This window comes from Mastomys coucha, chromosome X, assembly GCF_008632895.1.
Source record: "Mastomys coucha isolate ucsf_1 chromosome X, UCSF_Mcou_1, whole genome shotgun sequence".
Lineage (NCBI taxonomy): Eukaryota > Metazoa > Chordata > Mammalia > Rodentia > Muridae > Mastomys > Mastomys coucha.
This window is the reverse complement of record NC_045030.1, coordinates 54,488,708-54,511,964: the sequence shown is the minus strand read 5'-3', so window position 1 is coordinate 54,511,964 and position 23,257 is coordinate 54,488,708. Positions and strand designations below refer to the sequence as shown.

Below are 23,257 nucleotides of genomic sequence, written 5' to 3'. Positions count from 1 at the left end.
GTCTTGAAAGATGAACACAAAATCCTATCCTTACCCCCCGCCCCCCCAAAAAAAGCTTTGGAGACAGTTGATGACTTCTTACTACCTGAAGTCAGAACCAGTTATTTCTTGAAGACTGAGAACATTAAAAACTAACCACAAGGCAGCCCAGGCCAGCCCAGCATGGGAAGGCAGATATAGTTCCCTGTATTTGGGTGGCACGCAGAAAGGCTCTGAGCTAATTTCACACAGTCTGGATGTAAACTGAAGAAGTAAATAGGACCGAGTTAATGAGTTTGCTAACCTGTTTCCCCATGGGGTCAGTGGCATTTAAAAGCATACATTTGAAAAAAGGTTTCTCTCCCCAGGGTGGCTAGACACTCTGACTATAGTCTCTTTAACCACAAGAGGTCAAAGTTCTATTTTCTGTCTCCATACTTAGTAGCATGTGTGCACGTTTAACTGGTTGACCTTGTGTGTGTGTGTGTGTGTGTGTGTGTGCATACACACTCGTGTGTGCGCACTCGAGCTTCTGCTTGAAGTTAACGCAGGCAGCAGGAAATTGAGACAGAGGAATCTAAAAACCTTCCCAGCTCTGGTAGGCAGAAAGTTTGGGAAGAAATGCTGGCTTTATGGTTTCTATTGGCTCAGCTTTTCCCAATTTCCTTGCATGAATAATAACCTACACCCGACCTGATTATCTATGTTGCTCACCCCTCCCCCATCACCTGTTGCTCTGTTATTCAAACTCTACTCCAGCAAACAGCTAAGCCTAGCTTAATATACATGCTGTAAAGTGATATGCCCCAAATCCATCGGTTTAATGGAAATCTGGGGGAGGGGATTTAAAAAAAAATTGCTGAAACAGAGCGGCTCAAAAATGCATTTTCAAAGAAAACTCTGGATGCTTCTAGATGTCCTTGAAGCATTTCCTCCACCTGCCAAAAATTCACTCCTAGGATTATGTTACCAGGCACTATTGAAATCTGGTAGAGTAATTCACTAGCATACTTAGAAATGTCTGAAGCCATCTAGTGTGGTATACATTTCAAATCCCCTGGAAGTTCATTAAGTTGATACTAGGAAGCTGCTCCAATAATCCACAGCAACTGTTATTATTTGGCTAGACACCCTATTCTTTAATAAACCAAATTGTTAAGTCATCATGGTTGATTTCAACCTCCCTTGCTTCAGTGTTTTGAGTTTTATGTCAGGAAGGTCTTACAGATTGCCCCCAACTTTCTCCTCAACAGGTTAAGAGTAGAGAGGGAGAATACCACCAGCACACAATCCCTGGTACAAGGACCACAGAGAAAGGTTTGAAGAGTTGTTTTGTTTTGTTTCTGGAAACATTGTCTATGATGAAAGCACAAAGATATGGTGCCTTGGTTTCTCAGCAACACATTAGGAAAGTGCTGGAGATTCAGCACTTAAAATAAAATCAGGCGCTGGGAATGCAGCTCCATGGTAAAACCTAGCATGTGCCTGGTACTCCGATGGATGATGACTGGAGCTGGGGAGGAGGAGGGGAAGAGGAGGAGTGAGCAAGAAAGAATATTTTCAAATCTTTCATCTCTTTCATCTAAGCTATCTACACTTTTGTTTGTTTGGGTTTTTTTTCCCCTCTAAGGCTCAGGAAGTATGAACCACAATTGTGTTCTAATTTTGCCTGAGTTTCCAAAAGTCTGCCATTCTAATGGCTAATCTGATGTTTGGGGATATGAATCATTTAAATCCACGATCTTATGATAAATGAAGGAGAAGAAAAGCCAGTCAGCTTCTGTCAAGGGACCGCTGGAATAAGTCCAAACCAGGCTAAGGAGAGTTCTTGGCAGCGCCCTGCAGCGCTCTCTATCCCCAGTAGGGATGTGTTGGTGAGGTGTTAGGAAGAGGCAGGCAGGAATAGAAGACAGGATTTGCTGTGGAAAATAAGCCTCCCCATTTTTCTGAACATGTGAATTATGTGATTTGCCTGTTGTAATGACGTTTAGATGGAGGCCAATAAGGATCATGAATAAAGGTAGCTAGGGTTATGACAGCCTTCTTATTTTTAAATTTTATTTTGAAGGCATTTTTTTTCAGATAGTCACTATTCTTAATTCCTGATCATGTTGAAGACAGTTAGATATCATCTTAAAGAAATGTCTGATGTCTATAAGCATTCATTCAGATATGTAACCCCTACTACACAACATTCTATGTAAAGTGGCAGATGACCAAGTGAGAAATATATCTAACATGGGCTTAAAATTTTAGCGGTGAGTATTTCATCAGTTTTTTTTTTCCAAAAAAAAGGAAGAGCTGCCTGGTGGTGGTGGTGGTGGCACACACCTTTAATCCCAGCACTTTGGGAGGCAGAGGCAGGCAGATTTCTGAGTTCAAGGCCAGCCTGGTCTACAGAGTGAGCTCCAGGACAGCCAGGGCTACATAGAGAAAACCCTTCTCAAAAAACAAACAAATAAACCAAAAAAGGAAGAGCTGACAATGTGGCCCAAAGCTAGAGCACTTGCTTAGCATAGGGAAGCCCATAGAGTCTAGCACTGGCACTGGAGAAATTAAATGAATAACTAAATACTAAACTTACTTACTTCATGACATTCCTCCAGAGACACTGTTTTATGTGTACACGTGGTGGGAAGTCTTTGAGTCTTCATTAGGAGACATAAGAAGGAGTTTGGTGTCTTACACCTAATAATGAGGGTAGTTTTCATTTCCTAACTCCATTTTCTATCACCAAATAGACTCAGTTATATCACTACTGTTTCTGAAGATACAATTCAATCAAAAAATTGTATCAAAATGTCTGAAATTCTACTTTATTTCTACTTCTCCAAGACACAAACAAGTTCCTATACAATATGACCACTCAACTGTCAGCCAAAACCATCTTACTACAGGTGGAAAAAATGCTCACTTGCTACTCTTTCAGAGGACCCAGGTTTAGTTTCCAATACCCATATGGAGGCTTTACCACCAGCTTTAACTCAGTGTATCTGCCATCTCTGGGGACACCAAGAACACATGTGGTACACATGCATACACTCAGGCAAACACGCATACACATAAAATAGACCTGTCCTAAAAAATATATTGATATGAATGAAATTATCAGATTCCATTGGGATCTGGGATAAGAAAATAAAGGAACCTCAAAAAAAAAGTAGTTTAAGCAAACAGAGAACAGAACAAAGACACAAAACCAACGGGGAGGTCCGAATCACCAGGCAAAGAATCCAAAAGGAGCAATGGAAACTGCAACTGAAATGAAAAACCAAAGTGGAATTGATGAGGACAGAGGGAGCCATTTTCCCCAAAGACAAAAGTTTGCTTCAAAACAGTTCCACTCAGAAGGAAAGCCATGAGACTTCCTTTCATCTCAAAGACCTGGGAAGGCAAGTGGGTGAGAATGTCAGAGTTGGGATGGCTGACTAGTTCTGAAGTACATCAGGCCTGATAAACTATTATGCATTAAAATCATTTGAATAAGTAGAAAGTCTCTATTGTACACATTAAAATTAATCTTTACAGTCTATACAACATAAGCATTCCACAACATACATAAAGAAACAGTCAAACATTAAAAAAGTCTTTACTATAGTCACTAGCCAACCCTGTGTAAAAGATTCATAGATATATTTTAATATCTGTTATTTATATTTATTATTTTATCTATGTAAAAAGCTCATAGATAAATGCATGGTTGTCCAGAACTTCAAAAAAATTACAGTCTAGTTTTGGAGACATACATGGCATATTTGTTTCTTCATTTCAATATGTATGTGCATGCCGACCACTAATCACATTACAGACAGACCACCACACGCATTAGGTATTTATGTGGTGCTAGTATATGAACTCAAGTCCTCTGCTGACAAAGACTTTATCCACTAAGTCATCTCTCCAGCCCGAACAAACATATTTAAAGAAAATCAAAGGCAGGATATAAAGCAAGCACTGTGTGGGCCACTGACAGCAGACACAAATTATGTAGAAATGGAAGGTCCTATAGCTTGGCACATTCTCAGGAAGTCCTTGAAGAAAGTAAAATGTGACCTGAAAAATCAGGTAAGATTTGGCCAACTGGTGATAACTGGTTTGGAACTGACACAGTAAATCAAATAGGATTTCTTGATTGGAAGTAGTTAAACTAAGTTAAACTATCTATAACTAATCTATAAACTAATCTATAGAGAAACTGAACATAGAACTTTGGATCTGACTGGGGCAACAGGATAGTCAGGATTTGGTTTCAATAAAAAAATGTGGGTTATTAAGCAGAAGAGAGATAAAATGATATGGTGTTTGCAGTATGAACTGCCCACAGGAGCGCCAAATACACTCCACAGAGGATACTTAATTCATCATAATAAACTCTCGTTGAGGCAAAGGAAAAGCAGCTTTTACTATTCCAATTTTGTAGACAATTTGTACAAGGTCACTGAATCAACGAAAGGCTGAATCAAAACAACACAGCAATGTAATGCTCACTGGCTCCCAAACACCATGCAAATTATGAGCTCTCATTTTCTATGGCTCAAGAAGTGGAAGTCCATGATGGGCCATTTTTATTCAAGCACCATATCTAACCCCGTTTCCCATTCGATCCACATGCCTTATTCTGTCCAGTTCCTATTTATTTTCCCCAATAGACCTTAGCCTGTGGGTCTATTTAAGCCTCCAAACTACAACTACACCTCCTTCTCCAGTAGACCAGTTGGCTTGGGTTATTTGGTTCCAGCTATTATCATAATCATATTTAATGATTCAGCTTTAACCACTTAAAACAGGGATCCTATGTTCAAGTCAATGCTTCCAATCTCTTGCTACTTCACACAGCAAAGCTGACTGATTATTGAGAAAGAAAGGAGGAGACAGGAACTCCACATATTAAAATCTGGTGCCACAAGTAATCCCTTCACTTCAGGTTTCCTGGTGACAGTTAATAAAGAATTTGTGCCAGCTAATAATTTCCTCTTTAGCTTGGCATATTTTCTCATCTTCTCATGCATCTTAACTTTCCTACCCCTGCGAGGGCCTTTGATTCTGCATATTCTCATTGATGTTATAAACCTCTCCCATCTCGATGGTTCTCCATCTTTTCTCTTAAAGTGCTGGGTTAGACTGTAGTCACTTGGTAAATAATGAACGAGTGCCTAAAGCTCCGATTTTACATCTCCAAACTAAGTTGGACATTCTTATGGTGTCATCCCATCACTACCTGAAAATCCATACACGGGAAGTAGAAATCATTTGCTTCCTGTCAGGTCTGGCTCTTCTGCGTTATATTCTTACTGCCTCCAGATGTACTTACTTTAGTTCTCACTTGCCCTCCTGTAACTAGCAAAATATTAAATCAAGTGATGTCTTTTTCTTTATGACACCCAGGGATATGGAAGGCAGCCTGTTAATCTCAGATCCACTGCATAGCTATGATTGTCCTACTGGAGTAGCCTCTGTAGATGAAAGTGTCTTAATGTTACACCTCTCTAGTACCTTGATTCCTCCAATATGGAGTTTTCTCTTCCTATACAGGACTTTGTTTATTTTGCACCGTTATACAGAAAGGTTCAATGACTATCTCAAAGGCTAAAATCTTTCCCTAGCATTCAAAGGCCACCACTAGCATCTGGCCCACTCTAGTTTTCCAAAGTGACTTATTTCTCTCATGGAATACTTCATAACCCCTCAAATGATTTTATTCTGTTTCAAAGACTGGGTATGTGCATGTATGTGTGCTTAAACATGCAGGCTGACCCTAGTCTGCATATGTAAGGTACACCTTAGCTAAGGGAGTTTCTTTACTTGAAAATGCCTAGCCCAAATCCTAACAATACTTTTGGATGAGCTTCTTGAAGCCTTCTCCTCTTCTAGTCAGAAACTCTTTTGATACTTACAGAGGTAAGATCACAGACTTGATAGTTGTTTAAGCACAGATTATAGATTTCTATATTGGTCCTTCCTGGAAGCTGCTACTAAGTTCACCACTGTCAGGTAATGTTTTTATTCCTTAGCTAAAAAGTCTTCAAAAAAGTGTTTATTAATACTAAAATTTCACTTCCACTGAGACCTCAAAGAACCATTGCTAAGCTGTGCCACCCTTCTCACAGGTACATAAGAGCTAATTTTAGCTTCTTTAAGTAAGAAATGTTTCTTTACTAAGAGACACAGCATAAAGCATAACGAACATAATAGCATTTTATATTCGGTTGAACATGTCACTTTATTCTCTTACCTAAATGTTATGAAAGACTGAAAATTTCTTTTACATATTTGTTTAGAAACACTAACATAAGGTAAGCTTTAAAGAAAATATCTTAAACTTTCAAATATAATTCTTAACTGACAACTTCAAAGTCAAAAAATTTTAAATCACTAAAGAGTAAATATTTGGGTGGAAAGAAACAGGTTTATTGGTTTATTATTTTTTTTAAGGTTGTACTTTAAATGTGGTTCAAGAGTAAAGCTCCTGGAGTGGAAAATTCCTTTAGTTATAAACATAACATATGCACAAATTAAATACGAAAAAATCATGTCTTGGACATTGGATGTAGTAGGGCAAAAATGTTCAGTACTACAGCCTTGAGAAATTGCAACAAATATAAGTTCTGAGGAACTAATTTCACAAGGATGAGTTTGAATTGGACCAGATCCTGAGGTTTCTTCCTTCCCTCCAACTTTCTTTTACATTTTAAACTAGTGGCAACAGAAATTTCTTTGTTTGAAAGTTAGCAATGCTGAAGACTTAAGTGACAAAGCAGGTAGCTCGGCCTCTGCTCCACATCACTGCTCAGAGGGAGAAAAATATTGTGGAGAAAGTCATTTTGCTTTTTAATTTCTGGAAAACTCATTTTTCCCATCAATCTTTATAACTCTCCAACATAAACAGTTAAGAATGTATGGGCCGGTCAATCACTTCACTCTGATTTGGGGAAATGTTCCACATTAATTTAAAGAACACATGGCAAATTCAAAAGTTTTCTTGCTACTTAAACAACCTAAAAGTTGCTTGCTCCTAACTCTAACAAAACTCTAGGACACTATTATGATCCCAGAATATATTTCTACATTATAGTTTTTGGAAAAGAAAACAAAACTATTCTAGGCTAAAGGGTCACGCTGCATGCTGTGAATGTGTTTTAGGTCCCTGTATAATTTCAAATATGGAAAAGCTGTATATTTTAAATGTTACAGCAAGTGCTTAAGAACTACATCTAGAAATGAAAATGAAAATAATTGGAGAATATGCTATTTCACTTAGATGGAAGGTGGCGGAGCAATAATCAATAATCTTTGCTTGCTAAATGTGAGATGACTACCCTGTACAGCTAAGGCTTCACAAGTTCACAACTTGGGGAAGGCGTACCACACATAGCAAAGTTGATCATTTCAAATATGTGATTCACATTTCAACCAACCTTAATTAAGATCTAAAAATCCAAGAGATAGCCAGTTAGCAAACCATCTCACAAATGAGATAAAGACCAGAAACCACATAAATCAAATAAAGTCCAGGCAAATGAAATTAAGACCAGAAACCCTTTTCTCCTGAGCACATAGCGTTCTCCAGGATCACACGAAGTTGATGAAGGAGATGCACCAGTGTGGCTGCATGCAGGAAGGTGCCTGCTCACAATGGAGAGAGAAGCATGGAGCCTCTGAGCAGCAACCATATGTAAAAAGTTCTACGTCTCCACATAATAGAAATCTGTGCATGAAGGGAAAAGCTCAGATGTTGTTCCAGACCAGGCAGAGCAAAACTAGTTTCTTTTGCAAACTACCACTTGTCCAGATACAACCAAAGCTAGAACTCAATGGTGTGTGGGGCAGAGTAGTTAGGGAAAAGAGAGCCAGAGAATGAGAATGCACGAGGAAAAAAAAGTCTGGGGCACTGGGAAAAACTGAAATGGATTAATACCATAAAAAGCCCCACTCTTTCTATTTTACATTTCTTTCCCTCCCATTCCTGAGTCTCAACCCAGACTTGCCCTTAAATGCAGGATAGATGTATGTCTTATACAAATGGGCCCTTTGAGGAGAAAGGATATTTTAAAAATCACCTTCATTATCATGAATAAAATGAGACCAATTTCCAAGGCAAACGATGAAATCCATGCACGAGGCAGCAGACAGAGACTCCAATCCACAAAGTCTGGGTCCCTCATAGAAGCATAAGCTATGCAGTGTTCTCCACATTTCATAAATTGAAATAATTTGTTTGTTTGATTTAGCATAGTTAGAAGATCATAAGGAACCCAGCTTCAGTGTTTTTAGCCTCTGACTTATTACTTATAAAGGGGTATTTAGATTACTGTGGGGGTGGGGTACCCCAAATGTAAATGCTTTAAAATGCTAAGAGTGGTTAAAAAAAACAAGATGTGTAAAAGATTTGTTGACATAACTTTTCTTTAATGAAATGATAATATAATGGGAGGAGAAAGGTATAGACATTGAGTAAGAAGTTGGGTCCCACGCTGTGTTTCCCTTCACACTGGACAAAAGCTTAAGTACATGTACCAACCACCTTAGCAGACAGACTAGGAGAAAGGCGTGTGGAGTCATCACTTAGGCCCTCAGACCAGAATCCTGCATTCCTCATAACACCACCCACTGTGCTAGGTAGGGGAGCCAGACAGAAGTTTGCTTCTAAGTGGCACCGAAAGGGAAAAGAAGTCATCTTGCTGTTCTCTCTGCACACAGGAAGAACCCAATTCAATGCCACCACCACTCCTGGTCTCGCTCCGCCCCAACTTCTGTGTGTGTACCGTGTGGGGGGCACCGCTTGGGAGTTTTAGCCCACACATTCCAAGATGCCTCCATCTCATCTAGGTTAAGTTCTGGAACTCTCCCACCCTGAGTCCTCAACTGTGCCACGATTAAGAAGCCAACAAATACAGGTGCCTAAGGTTCTGGCCTATTTTTATACGTGTACCCGCCCCCCAGCCCCCGCGCGCCAACCCCAACCCCCATTTACTGTCGCTCCCCAGTCTCCCCAGTCTCTCCAATGCAAAACACCTTCTAGCCCAGACGCCAGGAAACACCTCAAGCTTTACTTCGGGAGCACCTGGTGAGAGATCCGGCCCTGCCTTCAGGTTTGCCCGGTGGCTGCCCCTGGTCCCCGGTGCCTGGTGCCCTAAGCGGGGCTCCGGAGCAGTCACGTGGGAGGCAAGGGAGGCCTGGGCTTCCTCACCTGCATCCCGGGCACTTGAACAGCCACCGGTGAGTGGGCCATGGAGGCGATTGCTACTTCGCGCTGCTTCTGCGGTGGTGGCGTTGGCGCCTTGGGCAGAGACTGGCTCCTCCTACGGGGGTAGCTCTGCAGCTCTTCCAGGCTTTTCGATCGGGGCCTGGAAGGACGCAGAGAAGTGGAGTTAGTGGGCTGGTGGCTTGCAGCCTCCACTCCCCAATTGCGCCCCCCCCCTTTGCGGGGAGGTGAGCGGTTCGCGGCGCTGCTCTCCCGGACTCAGTTTACCTCTCTAGCTCTCGCCCGCCAACGTTTTGGCCAACTGCGGCGCTGCTCCTCTTCGTGAATGCAGCGCTGTCCGTGCGGCGGTGGCTGGGACCTGGGCTCGAGTGATGCCGGTCTGCTGCGCCTCGCCGCTTTAGGAAGAGGAGGTGGAGGCGCCCCAGCAACCCGCCCGAACGCCTAGGCTGGGAGGCGGCTGGGGGCGGTTCCGCGGTTAGCCCTGCCTCCACCCCGCTGTCGGGCGGTGTCAGGAGAGCTGAGGCTTCAAGCAGCAAACAGGACTGGCTAAAGTAGCCAGAGTAGGCGAAGCCTGGCTCTCTCAGGGGTTGCAGAGAGGAGCAGGAGGCCGGGCTCGAAAAACCTGGACCATGACTGGGCCTGCAGAAAGAACCTAAGAGTTTGCGGGAGCAGGAGTGGGGTAGGGGAGATGAGGGCCACCCGGATGAACGCGGCCACGTTGCAGACAGGCTTGGGAGGCTGGAGTGCTTGTAGCCACCCAGAGGTCTGGAGTTGCAAAAGTTTTGCTTGGCTCCCCCACCTGGCCGAGGGTGGGGCCACCGAGCCAGACACCTGCTTCTTCACGCCTAAATTCCTAACCTCTTGCGGATTTCCAGCTTCCTTGCCTCTAGATGTGCCTCAAGTCACTTTAACCTGAGTCTATCCTTACCTTAGGCAGTCAGTTGAGGGATGGCCTGGCTGAAACTGCTCACAATTTCGGCGCGGGTAAAAGAGAGGCGAATTGGAAAACGGATCATGTATTGGCAGAAAACTTAACAACGATAACAGAGGCAAGGAGCATGAGATTAAATCTTTTGTAGTATAGATATTTGAATTTAACATACAGCGTAGTGACTTCTGAAACTCCCTGCCTTCTTCCAATTTACGTTCAACTCCAGGAGTGAGGCAGACCCTTTCTGGAGGACCCAAAACCACAACAATGACAGTGATAATAATAGCAGTCACAGGAACCTCAGGGGGGCATCTATGTGAACACACATGGGCGAGCTATTAAAGTTACAGGACAAAGTAACATCAAAGTGAATGTATAAAATGAGGATTCACCTCGAAGTTTGATGTAAGCCTGTTCAACCAATGCACCCTCAACAAATGTTATTCTTCTTTTATAATTTTTTTCTCCAAGAAAATGTATTTGGTTGTTATCACCATGATTTATTACTAATAGATTTCATTTTCGTTGTGCGAGAGACCCCAAAATTTATGCTCTGTGTTTTGTAATGAGTTACTGTAAAGACCTCACTTGGGTCACACTGCTTTCTCCCCGTTGAGCAAATAGAGCAAAAGGCCCAGCCAAGTAAATATTTGACTTAAATACTGCAATTAAAAAGCAATACATCTGAGAAGTCCAATCTGGGTCCTCCTGATACTTGCTACCTTCTATTATATGGTAGAAAGATATTAAATACGGTATCGACTTTACCTTACTCATAGTGCCCCAAGTCTTGGCGCTCTTTCTATTCTACCCAATGGTAAGCCCCAATCTAGTGTCTGTTTCTCACTAGCTCAAGTCACTCTATGCACTAGCCTACCCAGAAACATACAGTGCCACTTAACTGTAATGTCCACCGAGACCCTAAAGGAGTTTGTTTGTTTATTTATTTATTTTTGTTTGTTTGTTTGTTTGAGACATGGTCTCAATATGTAGCCCTGCCTAGACTGGAACTCATTATGTAGAAAAGGCTGGCCTCAACCTCACAGAGATCTGCCTCCTTTTGCCTTCTTAGCACTGGGGTTGAAGGCATGTGCCATCATACTGGACTCAAAGGATCTTTTTGGAACTGAAGATTTTGAACCTGCAAGTCTGGAGTGAGGCGGATAGTGATTCTAAGGATTTTTTTGTTGTTGTTTTGTTTTGTTTTTTGGATTTTTTGTTGTTGTTGTTGTTAGTAGGATATGAATCAAGCTCCATCACTAAAGACCCACCTCAAGTAGGACCACTGAATGTTCTCAGACCCACCATCTAATGTACATAGCTGCCCTGTGCTTACTTTCAAAATTGGACTGTGTGTATGTGGAAAGACTTACATGGTCGCTCTGTCCTTATATTTTGGCTGTTGTGTGCCATTTATGTGCCCACTGAGCTTACTAGGTGCTTTAAGGCAGAGACCCAGCATCTCTTGTATGAGAATTAGTGGGAAAAGCATTATCTTTCAGAGGGCGATGTTTGCTATTAGGGTTATTCCCAGAGCCTACAATGTTCTGTGGCACAGAGTAGGTTATACTAGCTATATATTGGGGATATTATATTTTGTTGTATTGTTGTCAGGCTAGACTCATAGGCAGGGCTCTTGGTTAACCTTCACCATGTCCCTTATTTTTGTTATTCAATTCATTTCTTGGCCTGCTGGGTCCTTCCCAGTTTTAATTTCATAACTATCTAAGAGAATGCTGTGTGATTTTAGTAAACAAATGAACTCTAAACAGAGCGAAGAAATGACTTTCTTGACTTCATGCTGGCCTAGAGTGATGTAGTATTTGAGATCTAGACTACTGAGACAGTTTCTGAATGACACTGAGGAGTCTTTTATTTTAGGTATGCTGATCTTGAATAAACCCTTTGTTGTTTTTTTGCTATTATTGATAGAAAACATTTGTGGATTTCCTTGGGGTTCCTTAAGATTCTGCTTATGTTTTTTTGAGATTACATGTGTGCTATTTGTGAACATATGCATAAAATCTTCGTGAAGGTGTACATGTTTGAAAACAATCCAAATACCATGGGTACCAGAACCCCTCCCACATCCACACCCACACACAGCAATACTTATGGTTTTAATTAAAGTAAAATGGCAAATTAAAAAGAATTATAGTATGCTTTTGATATCATACATCTACATGTATACACACACATACATACATACACATATACACACACACACACAAACACACACACACACACACACACACACATACACACAATGGGTGACTGCTTTACTTCAAAGTACCTGTTCAGAGTCCAATAATACAGGTTGAGTGTCTCACATCTGAATGCTTGAGAGAAGTGTTTCAGATTTCAGTCTTTTAAATATGGAGCCATTGATACGAACTCTAACAGTTGACACCATGAACATGAAAATCTAAAACTTTTGAACATCAAGTTGATATTCAAAACTTTTCAGACTTCAGAGCATTTTGGATTTCAGATTTTGAGATTAGGGAAACTCAGCCTGTATAGCACAATATATTACCTCAGGTGATTACAGATGCTTAGCAACTAGGTAAATGAAGACTATATGAAGAGTTAGTGAAGCAAATGAATTCCATGTTAATATCCATGAACCCTCCAAATTAAAAAGAAATTAAATTGAACATCTATATGCATCAGTGAGATGGCTCAACGAGTAAAATGGCTTGCTGAGAAGCCTCAGTTCAATCCCTAGCACCTGTGTGGTGAAAGGGAAAAATGAACTGTCTCTCCATATGCATGGTACAGCATGTGCAGGCCCACAATATGCATACACACAGAGATCAATCAATCAATCAAATGTAACATCTATGGATTGGATTTTTCTGATACTTATCATCCTTACAATATTAAATATTGAACTTTATCCACATTTAAAGTATTTACTGGGCTGACTAATTCATAACAAATATGTAGGTCCTCAACTAGGAGCATTTTTTACCTCCGATAGACCATATTTGGGGGTAATAAATAGCGAGGGAATTGCTACTGCTCTATAGTCGGTAGAGGTAAGGGATATCCACAACAATTCCCACAACAAAGAATTCTCTAATTCCAAATGACAATGGTGCCAAAGTTTGAGAAGTGATCTACAATACAGGCACTACTAATCAAGTCACATGCTTGGGAGTTGGGGTTCTTTTGGTATATTTAGTCCAAAGTGTTGCCTTTAATTAAAAAAAAAAGAAGAATTGGGGCTGGAGAGATGACTCAGCGGGTAAGAGCACTGACTGCTCTTCTGAAGGTCCTGAGTTCAAATCCCAGCAACCACATGGTGGCTCACAACTATCTGTAATGAGATCTGACGCCTTCTTCTGGTGTTTCTGAAGACAGCTACAGTATACTTACATATAATAATAAATAAAACTTTAAAAAAAAGAATTATATGAGGTCATATCAATTGGGTCCTATAAACAAATCAATATTATTATGTTATGTACAATATTATTATTATGTACAATGTTACCATAAACCACCATTTCCCAAAGAGTGAAAATAACGGCAAGGAAAACAACTGTCACCAACCTCACTTTGCCCACACAAGACTTGCGCATTTTAGTTCAATGTGAAATCAAACAGAAACATTTATGAAAAATATTGGTTTGCTTAAGACATAGTCACTAAGCATGTTCTAATGTGCCAGGCATTACCTAAGAGCTTTCGAATACAATAATTCACTAAGGCAAATGGGAGCCTTTAGTCCCCAAAGTTTAAAGAAAGGGGCCCATGTTATGAACTTTCACATTTTAAGCCTAATGTCTCTGTTGAAATGTATAAAATGTGCAAAGTGTAATGGTAAAGTGATGCACTTCTCAGGATTTTTAGTCAACTGTTGGAATATATTAAACCAGAGATTAACTGGGTTATGCTTGCAACTTGCCATCCAGTGAGGAATATTTGGATACATGTTATAAGGAACTGAAGGGATACTTGGAAGTAAAAGATTTAAAGATCTTTTCATTTTGCTGCTCTTATTGTTCCTTGTTTGTTTGTTTGTTTTAGAGCTAGAATCTCAAGAATCTCACAGTATATCCCTGACTGGCCTGGAATTCACTGTGTAAACTAGGCCGACCTCAAATTTACAAAGATCTGCCTGCCTCTGCCTCTCAAGTGGTGGGATTAAAGGCCTATACTACCATGTCCAGCAGTTTGTTTGTTTGCTTGTTATTTAGTAAAAGAATGATATCTCCAACTGTCTCTTTGCTTTCTATGGGTATCAGATTGGAAATGCATGATACAATAGCTCTAACCTTTGTACCAACCAATATCCTGTGCAAAAACCTGTGGAATCCATTCTTAGTCAGAGAAGGTTAAACCTGTATAATTCTTGATTTCTCCAGAATAACCTTGTACCTTCTGGGGATTACACAACAGTCTACCACAGTGTCATTTGTAACAGAAACCAAAGTATGTAAGACTCTCCATAGCAGAATATGGTCAGTAGCCTTACTTCCGTTACTTCCTGATGCTATGGAGGGGACTAGAACAACAGACAAAGTGGGTGCAAGCAGATGCTGCTTAAGCAGTTTCCTGCTTGTAGCATTTCTTTACATGTGCACAGACATTCTTTGTGATGCTTGCACTTGGGCACAGAAAGAAACGAGCTCATTGCCCGCATCGATTTGTTCTAGAGCTAAGAGAGGGCAATATGGTCTGGACTGTTTCATGCACGTATGCCTGAATCCAAAGGTAGAGTGTGGCTCCTTCCCCAGTTCCAATTTGGCTACTCCTCCCTCTTAGGTGGCAGAGTCATGCTGTTAAAGTTGCAGATGCCTGTACAGGAGCCCTCACAGCTAGCTTTCCTTGTGCCAAGAGAAACCCTGGTTGCTCCATGGGTCACTCCATAATGACAGTTTTGGTCTTGCCACAAGGGGAGTAGAGAGACTTCTGTGGAAGAACATGGAAGGGCATTTCTTAAGAGAATTAATTTGGGAAACTGAGGTCTTCGTAATAAGATCGGGTAGCCTCTCTGCTCTTGGGGTTGCAGACTTTAGTCACAGGAGAGCCTTTTCATGTGTCACCATGAAGTGATGATGCTTAACTGCCATTGTGGGTGATATTTTCCCCTCTGGGTTGACTTTAAAGTATACTGAATTGACTACTTGTTCTTTAATTCATAGGCTCCTCCTGTGAACAGTTCTAGTCAAAGGTGGCAGTTAAAAACAGAAGAAAAAAAAAACCAACTGGCAGTTGAGACCAAATAGGAAGTGACTATGCCATCAGCTCACTCACACTGAGGGAAAGGAAGTTGTTGCCAGGACCTCTAAGAAAGGCAGTTGTGTAAAATTACCAACCTTCAACTGGCTTAGCTGAGCTCTGTCACACTGTGGTAGAAAAACTTTCCTGGTTTTGTTACAGCTATACTTAAGAGATCATGAACAGGGTACAGTAATGACAGGCGTTCATTGCAGAGCTATTATCAGAGATGCCGAGAAGTATCTGAGGGGGCAGAAACTCAACACTGAAAACAACCAAATCTATAACTCTTTCCCTAAGTCCATGTGCTCTGTGATGACATCTGCCATGAGAATCCTATAGTTGGTTAAGGATCAGAGTGGTTACTAAGAAGCAGATGACATGTGCATTTGTACTTTCACTTTTGGCCTTAGATTCTGCCCAAGTTCACACAACTTTGCCTGTTTTCTTCACTTTGTTCTTCTGATGTGTTTCTTGAACACCAAGCCAGGGGCTACACTAAACACTGAGAATACTAAGACATACAAGAAGTTTACTTTCTCCCAGGAGAATGCTCTAAGCAGGCACATTCAAGGGGATAATTGATTTTTAATAGCAGTCCATTAAAAAATAGTACAATCTAGACATAGTTCTACAGAGCTGTAACATTATCATTTGAGAAGCTGAGGCAGGAGGGTCAGTACAAATTTGAGGCCAGTGTGGACTACATAGTGAGATTCTGTCTTAGTGGAAACAAAACAAACTGAATGCAGCAACAGGCCAAAGAACAATTGAGTTTTACTTTCTAAGTCCTGGAAAGATTGACAGCAGAAATACTTGAGCTAAGTCTTGAAAAATGAATGGTAAGTAACTAAGGAGAGAACTTGGGAGCAAGAGTAGAGCAAAGAAGGCATTCCAGACAGAAAGAAAGAAGTGAATAAACACATCCAAAGGCATGTAGACTCCCTTATTACCTAGGCAATAGAGACTATGGCATCCATTAATACAGGTTGTGAATTTGTAAATCTCAAATAGAGAAAAAAATATCTGTTTTTGAGGTTCTGTTAATATGTACTCTGTTAAGAACAACAAGTTTAGAGAAATGACACACTATCCTTGTGGTCTAGCTGTGGATTTACTTTTGGACGGGCAGAAACAGAGTCCATAAGGCATCCCAACATTAGGGCTGGGATAAGTTAGGGGCATTACTGTGGGCTCTATATGCCTTTCTGCAGTTTAGACTTGATACAATAGGCTCTTAGAAGGCCTGAAGTGTTTTAAGGGAGAGAGGGATTTGAACCAGATTATTTTTTTTAAAAAAAACTCTGCACATAAAGGGCAGATTGGATATGGAAGAAAGTTTAAGCAGAGGAACCTATTAAGAGACCATTAAGTGGTCCTCCTAAGAGCGTAGAGAGGGCATGAACTAAATTAATGGCTAAAAGAATAAAGAGGACGGGATAGATTCCAGAAACAATTTGAAGGTGAAATAAGCTGCATTCAATTGATTCGACATGGACATTCCCAGGGGAAGAGAAGTAAGATACCAGCTACAGAGAGCTTAAGGGACTGGGTAAGTGACACCTGAAAACATTAAAGGAGCACCAAGATTGGAGAAAAGATAAGGGATCCAGAATGTGAGGTGCCTGTGCTAAGATCCAGAGAGCTGCTGAAAAATACCAAGAAATCAAATTGCAAATAGAGGTTTAACAATTGCAGAGATAAATCTTGTCAAACCCCATGGCAAAGTGCCAATAAAAGACAGACAAAATAGAAACCAAATTCACTTCCTATTTAGAAAACTACTTCTTAAAGAATTGGTTTATGCTTGGGGACAGTCAAAAGCTTCTGTGCCTAATGACATTGTAGCTGGACATCATTATAGCTGTAGAAAGCACTGCTTCATTCAAAGTAGCAATCGTTAAAAATCATGTGTATAAGGAACTGCTACGAAATGTTTTTGCCATGTGCTTGCCTTTGACTGCATGGTATTGACAATAAAGAAATGAGGGGAGTCAAAGAGAAATGATGTGAAGAAGTCTAAAGGCTGTGTTGCCAAGATTTCTGGGATGGTTTTCTTGTATGCAACTGTAAAACAGATTATTGTACACCAGAACAGTTTGTATTATATTTCCCCTCCTACACTCAAAAGAAAATGAGGTGGGAGATGACATGCAAGCCTGGTTTCATGAAGCCAAGTTAGTGTCTTCCACAATGGAAAGAAAAACGGGAACCATTTTTAGCAATCTAAAGCACAGGTTACTGGTAAAATCATGATATTTGCTTGCTGTGAAAGTGTGCAGTGGCTTGTTAGTGTGGCTTCAGGTTTTTTTTTTTTTTCAGAGTCATTCATAGTCTTCTGACTCTTTCATACTTTCTGTGCTATTGACCTTATGTGAGACTTCTCACATCCCTGTGGTTTACAATATGGGAAGGTAAGCATTGAGATGGCTGGCTGCCAGCTTGAAATTAACATAGATAAATCATGCTTCCCGTATAAATTGTGAAAATAGTGGTAGACATTGACAAAATGAGATCATGAAAGCAGATACAAACAGACTGTATTTTAAATGTTTTGTATACCACATTTTATCATGTGTTTGGGCTTTCTCTCCATGTTACAAGAAACTCGAGCATACCAGCTCTTAAATTTAACGTTTCTTTTGCATCTGACAACAGACAGATTCCTGCCATGCAAAAACAAAGAAATAGATGCTTAGACAGTATGGATATAGTTGGGGAAGTATATGAATTGTTAAAAGAAAAAGTTTCCAGACTCTAAAGAAAACATAAAAGATTATGTCTGTATGGAAAGGTCATTTATATGGACCAATAGCAGAAGAACTGTGTCTGGATTGTAAAAGGCAGGGTTAGGGAATATATTTCCCAGCAAAATGTAAGTCATCCAAAGTGAGTGTGCATAACCAAATGTTACATGCTCAGTCTTCTGCTTTGGTTCTGCACATAGCCAGTGAGATGTAGAGTAATTCTTTCACTGTCCATAAAGCAGAACCCAAGCCAAGCTTGAATTAATGTAACAAGAGGAATTAATTACAATAGATGTTACTGCTGCACCGATTACTCTGCATCTGATAGGACTACAATCTATATACAACCCTGCTTAATCCTGACCAGGACCATGAATTAAGTACTGGTAGTAATTTACCATTCCCAGTTTACAGATGAAGAAAGTTAAGGCAGATAGATTAAATAATATATCTAAGACAAATGTAGAATGCCAATTCAATTTGAATTTCGCAGCAATGATCAATGAATGTCAATGATAACTTTGAATGATCCATATTTATATTGAAAAATTACCATTTAACTGAAACTCAAATATATTCTTACTTGCAAAAATTGGACAATGAATCATGGTCAAGTAGTTAATAGGAGGTGAAGTGAGAATTGGAGCCAAGGAGTTAAGGCATCAGAATTCAGGATTTCTCCCACTACAATAATAGAGGGGAGAGTGCCACATTGCCTATATCTGCAGTGCAGAAAACAGTTGTTACTAGTAGATAAGACTCAAAGGATCCTGGGTTTAAAATAACTTTGACTTGGATAGAATTTACTATAATTATTCTATCATCTGCTAATAATGTTATAGTGTGAATTTTTATTTCTAAAGTGATAAGGTCTATAATATTTTAACTTTTGTTTTCATTTTGTGTTCTCTGACAGAGAGATTAAAAGAGGAAATGTGATTCACCTTCATGAACCACTGTAATGAACAGAATTAACTGATTAGTACTTTTGTTTGAAGCACCTTGTACTTCTAACACACAGTAGCTTTGTGCTGTCTATAAAAAGTACTGTACCATGTTCCTTTCTTCTGATATTCCTACTCTAAAATGGACACCATCATTCACTTTGTGAAAGGTTGCACAATTTAACAAAGGAGGGGGGAAATCATCCTTGGACAACCTGATGGGCCATACTAGCTGTTTGAAATTAATGTCTAAGCCCTATATATTAAAGGGTGGGAGTGGAAGGTAAATGGGATAACTAACATGATCTGCTGTAACATATCTGATAGAGAATTGAAAATCCACAAAAGTAGTATTTCTTCTTTTCTGTCCATTTGTCCCTTATTCTGAGACTCTTAGCTAGCACACAGGAGCCTTTGAGAGGCTGATCTTTATTTACCAAGGTTTGCGTGACTCAGAATCACATAAAAATCAAGGGTCAAATTAAACTAAGTGGATTCCACCTCGTCTGGTGTGAATTCGTATCATGGTGAGGGTAGAGAAGACACTACAATGCTTTTCATGCTGTTAGAGACATGTTGGAAGGATTTTCAGAGTGGTTTCCATGAAGAGTATTCTTAGAATTGCAGTTTAGGGTTTTCATAGTTTTTGTTGTTGTTTGTTTGTTTGTTTGTTTGTTTTTGTGTGTATTTTTTTGTATTGTTTTGTTTTGTTTTTTCATGGACAGCAAGGAAGATGGCAAGGTCAGGGTACTGAAGTCATTATAGTATTCCTCTTTTTCATTTTGTTTCATTTTGACAAGTGATGATAAATGATGAGGGATTATGCAGAAGTAGATTCAGTAAGAGCCAGGAAAAAGAAAAAAAGGTTATCACAGGACTAGACACCGAATAGCTGTTACAAAGAAATGAATCAATTCTGACAGGAGGTATATATGGTAATAGCTTAGAACAAAGGGTCTGGAAGCAGCCTACTAAGGGCTAAATCTTAGTTTAGTCTACATGTGCATATGTGGTCTTCAGCAAAGGATTTTTTTAAACCTATACTAGTTTCATCATTTTAAAAAGAAAGAAAGAAAGGAAGGAAGGAAGGAAGGAAGGAAGAAAGAAAGGAAGGAAGGAAGGAAGAAAGCAAATAAAGGTACTCAAAACTTATTTAAAGTTACAAATGAAGGATTTTTTTCTTTAAACATTCATTAAACTATGCTATGCCTACAGAAAGCTGCACACGTCTGAAGGGTTCCATAGCTCAGTGAATTTTCACAAAGTCATTTAACCCACGAATTTATCATGAATCTCAACAGAAAGCATTATACCTGTACCCAGCTGCTATCTCTATTGGGACACTGTCACCTTATCCCAAAGTTGTCCTCTTTTTTTTTTTGTCTTCAGAGTTTGTAAATCGACACTTGAGTTTCTCTACAATAAGGGGCTGAGAACAGAGTCTATTGCATGGTGAATACTAAACAGAGTTTACTAAATCCAGTTGGCAGCTGAATTTTCACAAGAAGAAGAAAATTTGTATATTTTAGAGATAGAATACATGCAAAAATAATAAAACAAAAGGAAACTTTTGAGGTGAAAGCAACGTACATGACAAGTTAAATGCAGGAAGCCAATCTGGAAAGACGGAGTTTTCCAAATTCCTTCCATAAAGAATATCTCCTGTGTATTTCATGAGAAAAACACACTCATTATATCTGACAATATGGCTCAGCATGATCCCGTTAAAAACGTTTCTGAAATTGTTGACTAATAGATGAAAAGTAAGCTTAGCAAATGCCTCAGTTTCCTTACTGTGCATGAAAGACATTTCAGCTGCCTTGACTGTGACTTGCAACACTGACTTTTTCTTAAATTTATTTTTCATTTTTCAGATGTTTCCCACATGTGTACCATATTGGCATTATTTCTAGCCCTCCCCTTCCTCCCTTCAATTCCGTTCCTGCCCCTCTCCTACCTCTCCGATTCATGGCCTCTTCTTCAATTAGTATTGTTACACATACATACATCCCTAATTGTGTTCATTTAATGATGCTCCAGTGTATATGTGTTTAGGGATGATGACCCTGTGATTGGATAATCTATTATGAAATCCATCCGGGAAGCAGATTTTTTTCCCTACTTTCAGCAGCCATCGATTGATTGTCTTTAGCTCTTTATCTAGAGGTGGAGCCCTATGAGATTCCCTTCGGACATGTCAACACGTCAGCTGGTGTTGTCTCCTTGCACTTCTTCTTTAGGCTACCATATTAGTGAGATTTCACGTGCCAGCAGTGACATTTAATGGTTCTATGGAAATATGCCTTTTTTCATATTACTTACTTAATTAATACTTAATTTTGTGTTCATGCATGCTCATGAGGGTATTTGTGTGTTTGCATATGTCAGCAATCATGTGAAGGTCAAAGGACAACTTACAGATATTGGTTCTCTCCCGGTGCCATTTGGGCCTTGGGGCTCAATCTCAGGTCATCAGGCACATCAGCAACCACCTTTCCCCTCTGAAAAATCTTGCTGACCCCTGAAAACATTTCTTTAAAAACACAAAGCAGAATCTGAAAAAGAATTTTTTTATAGCTGATCAGTAAATCCAGAGTCACAGTTAAACATGACTTTTTCCAAATGAAGAGAATTTCTGTGAGAAGAAATTATGTCAGACAAAATCTATCAGTGCTCCTTGAGAAAGTAAGTACAGGAGAGACAGGAGAAACCAAGGGACAGAATTTATAAAGAGTTTTTTAAAAGCCCTTGACAAGATTCCCTTTTGTTAAATTTTTTGTTATTTACAAATGAGTCCCTGTGGATTTTGAAGGAAGGGAAGCTAACTGGCAGAATTAACCAGAGGATAAAGAAATGTGGGTGCTTCTCAGACTAAGGGCACGTGAGGGTTGACATTCCCTCAAGCCCATATTTGTTCAGTATTATAAATGGGATAAGATGCAGTAGGCACAGGTATTTCTGTGTCTATATACTCACCTCTTCTTAGCAATGAAATGTCAAGCTGATGTAGGGTGAATCACAAGACAATGTCTCAAAGTAGGGGCAGTGGGAAAAATGTTATCTCAGTTTGATAAAACACTGCTTAAGTCAGGGCTTCCATGTGCAGCCAGGGTGAACTTAAACTTGTGTCCTTCCTGCACATCTACCCCTGGTTAGGGTTACAAATGTGTGACCCATACTCAACTAAGGTAAAGCATTCACAAAAGAAAAACCCACACAATAGCGATAACTAAATGTACTGTTATCTATGAATCTGGAGAGTAGTCTAGGAATTGAGAGCTCTTTCTGGACTGATTTCAGTTTACTAGGCTGTTTTGGCCAGGAAGCCCAGGAAAACTTTGTGCAATGATAGAAAATAAGCTAGAAAAGAAATGCATGTTATCCAATTTTTGAAAAAAAAATTAAAAACTTTGTTGCAGCCATATCTGTAACATGATGCTTGGTTCAAGGAGTCACAAATCAAAAGAAAGGCAAAATGCCATGAGAAGTGCTGAGCAGATGGATAGCAAGAATGGTGGACTGAGAAGAAGCTATACGGAGACACAGTCAAAGTATTGATATTCATTAACCACAACAGCTAGAAATAAAAGAAATGTCAAAGTTAATGTGGATGCTAGAACCACTAACAGTGGTCACATACTTAGGACACATGCTGTGTGCTCCACATGTCTAACTAAGCACAGTCCAGGCACTGGATCATCCAGTATCTATTTACTTTATAAAGCAGATTCCACAGCTTACCTCATTATAAAGATGTCATGAAGGATGTGGACAGAGTAAATAGTGATCAAAGCTATTTACAGGCAAGAGCTCAGTGCAGACCTTTAAACTCCAAAGAGTCAAATCCAAGACAAACAAAAGGAAGCTAGATATTATGCACTGGGCAGTAAAACCTGTGGGGCTCAACACATCCCCTGACAGTGCGAATTGTATAGATTGCAACTCAAGAAGGATTTAGACTACCTTTTATAAGGTAAAACCCAGTACATGTTAATGAGAGGACCTTGTAAATTGTTATTAACCTGACAGAGTGTCACAGAGGATGACGACCTACTCCTCATATCAATACATCTCTCTGTTCAGTTTAAAACTTTTGGGCTGGAAGAATCAAAATTCTGGCCATGTGGCATTTATAATGGAAGCGCGGCAAGAGTACACCAATTCCTTGTAACTACATTAGGCTGATTGCAATTTATATTAGGCACACAGACGCCTATTTAAAAAA

The 23,257-nt window shown here is 39.8% G+C and overlaps 1 protein-coding gene across 1 annotated transcript in view; it reads right to left on the bottom strand.

Moving 5' to 3' along the window:
- Stk26 (serine/threonine kinase 26) overlaps window positions 1-23,257 on the bottom strand; it is a 65,970-nt gene that overhangs the window by 42,252 nt on the left and 461 nt on the right. The window contains exons 2-4 of the mRNA XM_031358199.1: window positions 21,451-21,565; window positions 9,449-9,820; window positions 9,167-9,323 (exon numbers count right to left, since the gene is read on the bottom strand). Coding sequence (XP_031214059.1) covers window positions 9,167-9,323; window positions 9,449-9,820; window positions 21,451-21,563 — 642 coding nt within the window. The 5' untranslated portion in view covers window positions 21,564-21,565. The remainder of the gene's footprint in view (window positions 1-9,166; window positions 9,324-9,448; window positions 9,821-21,450; window positions 21,566-23,257) is intronic.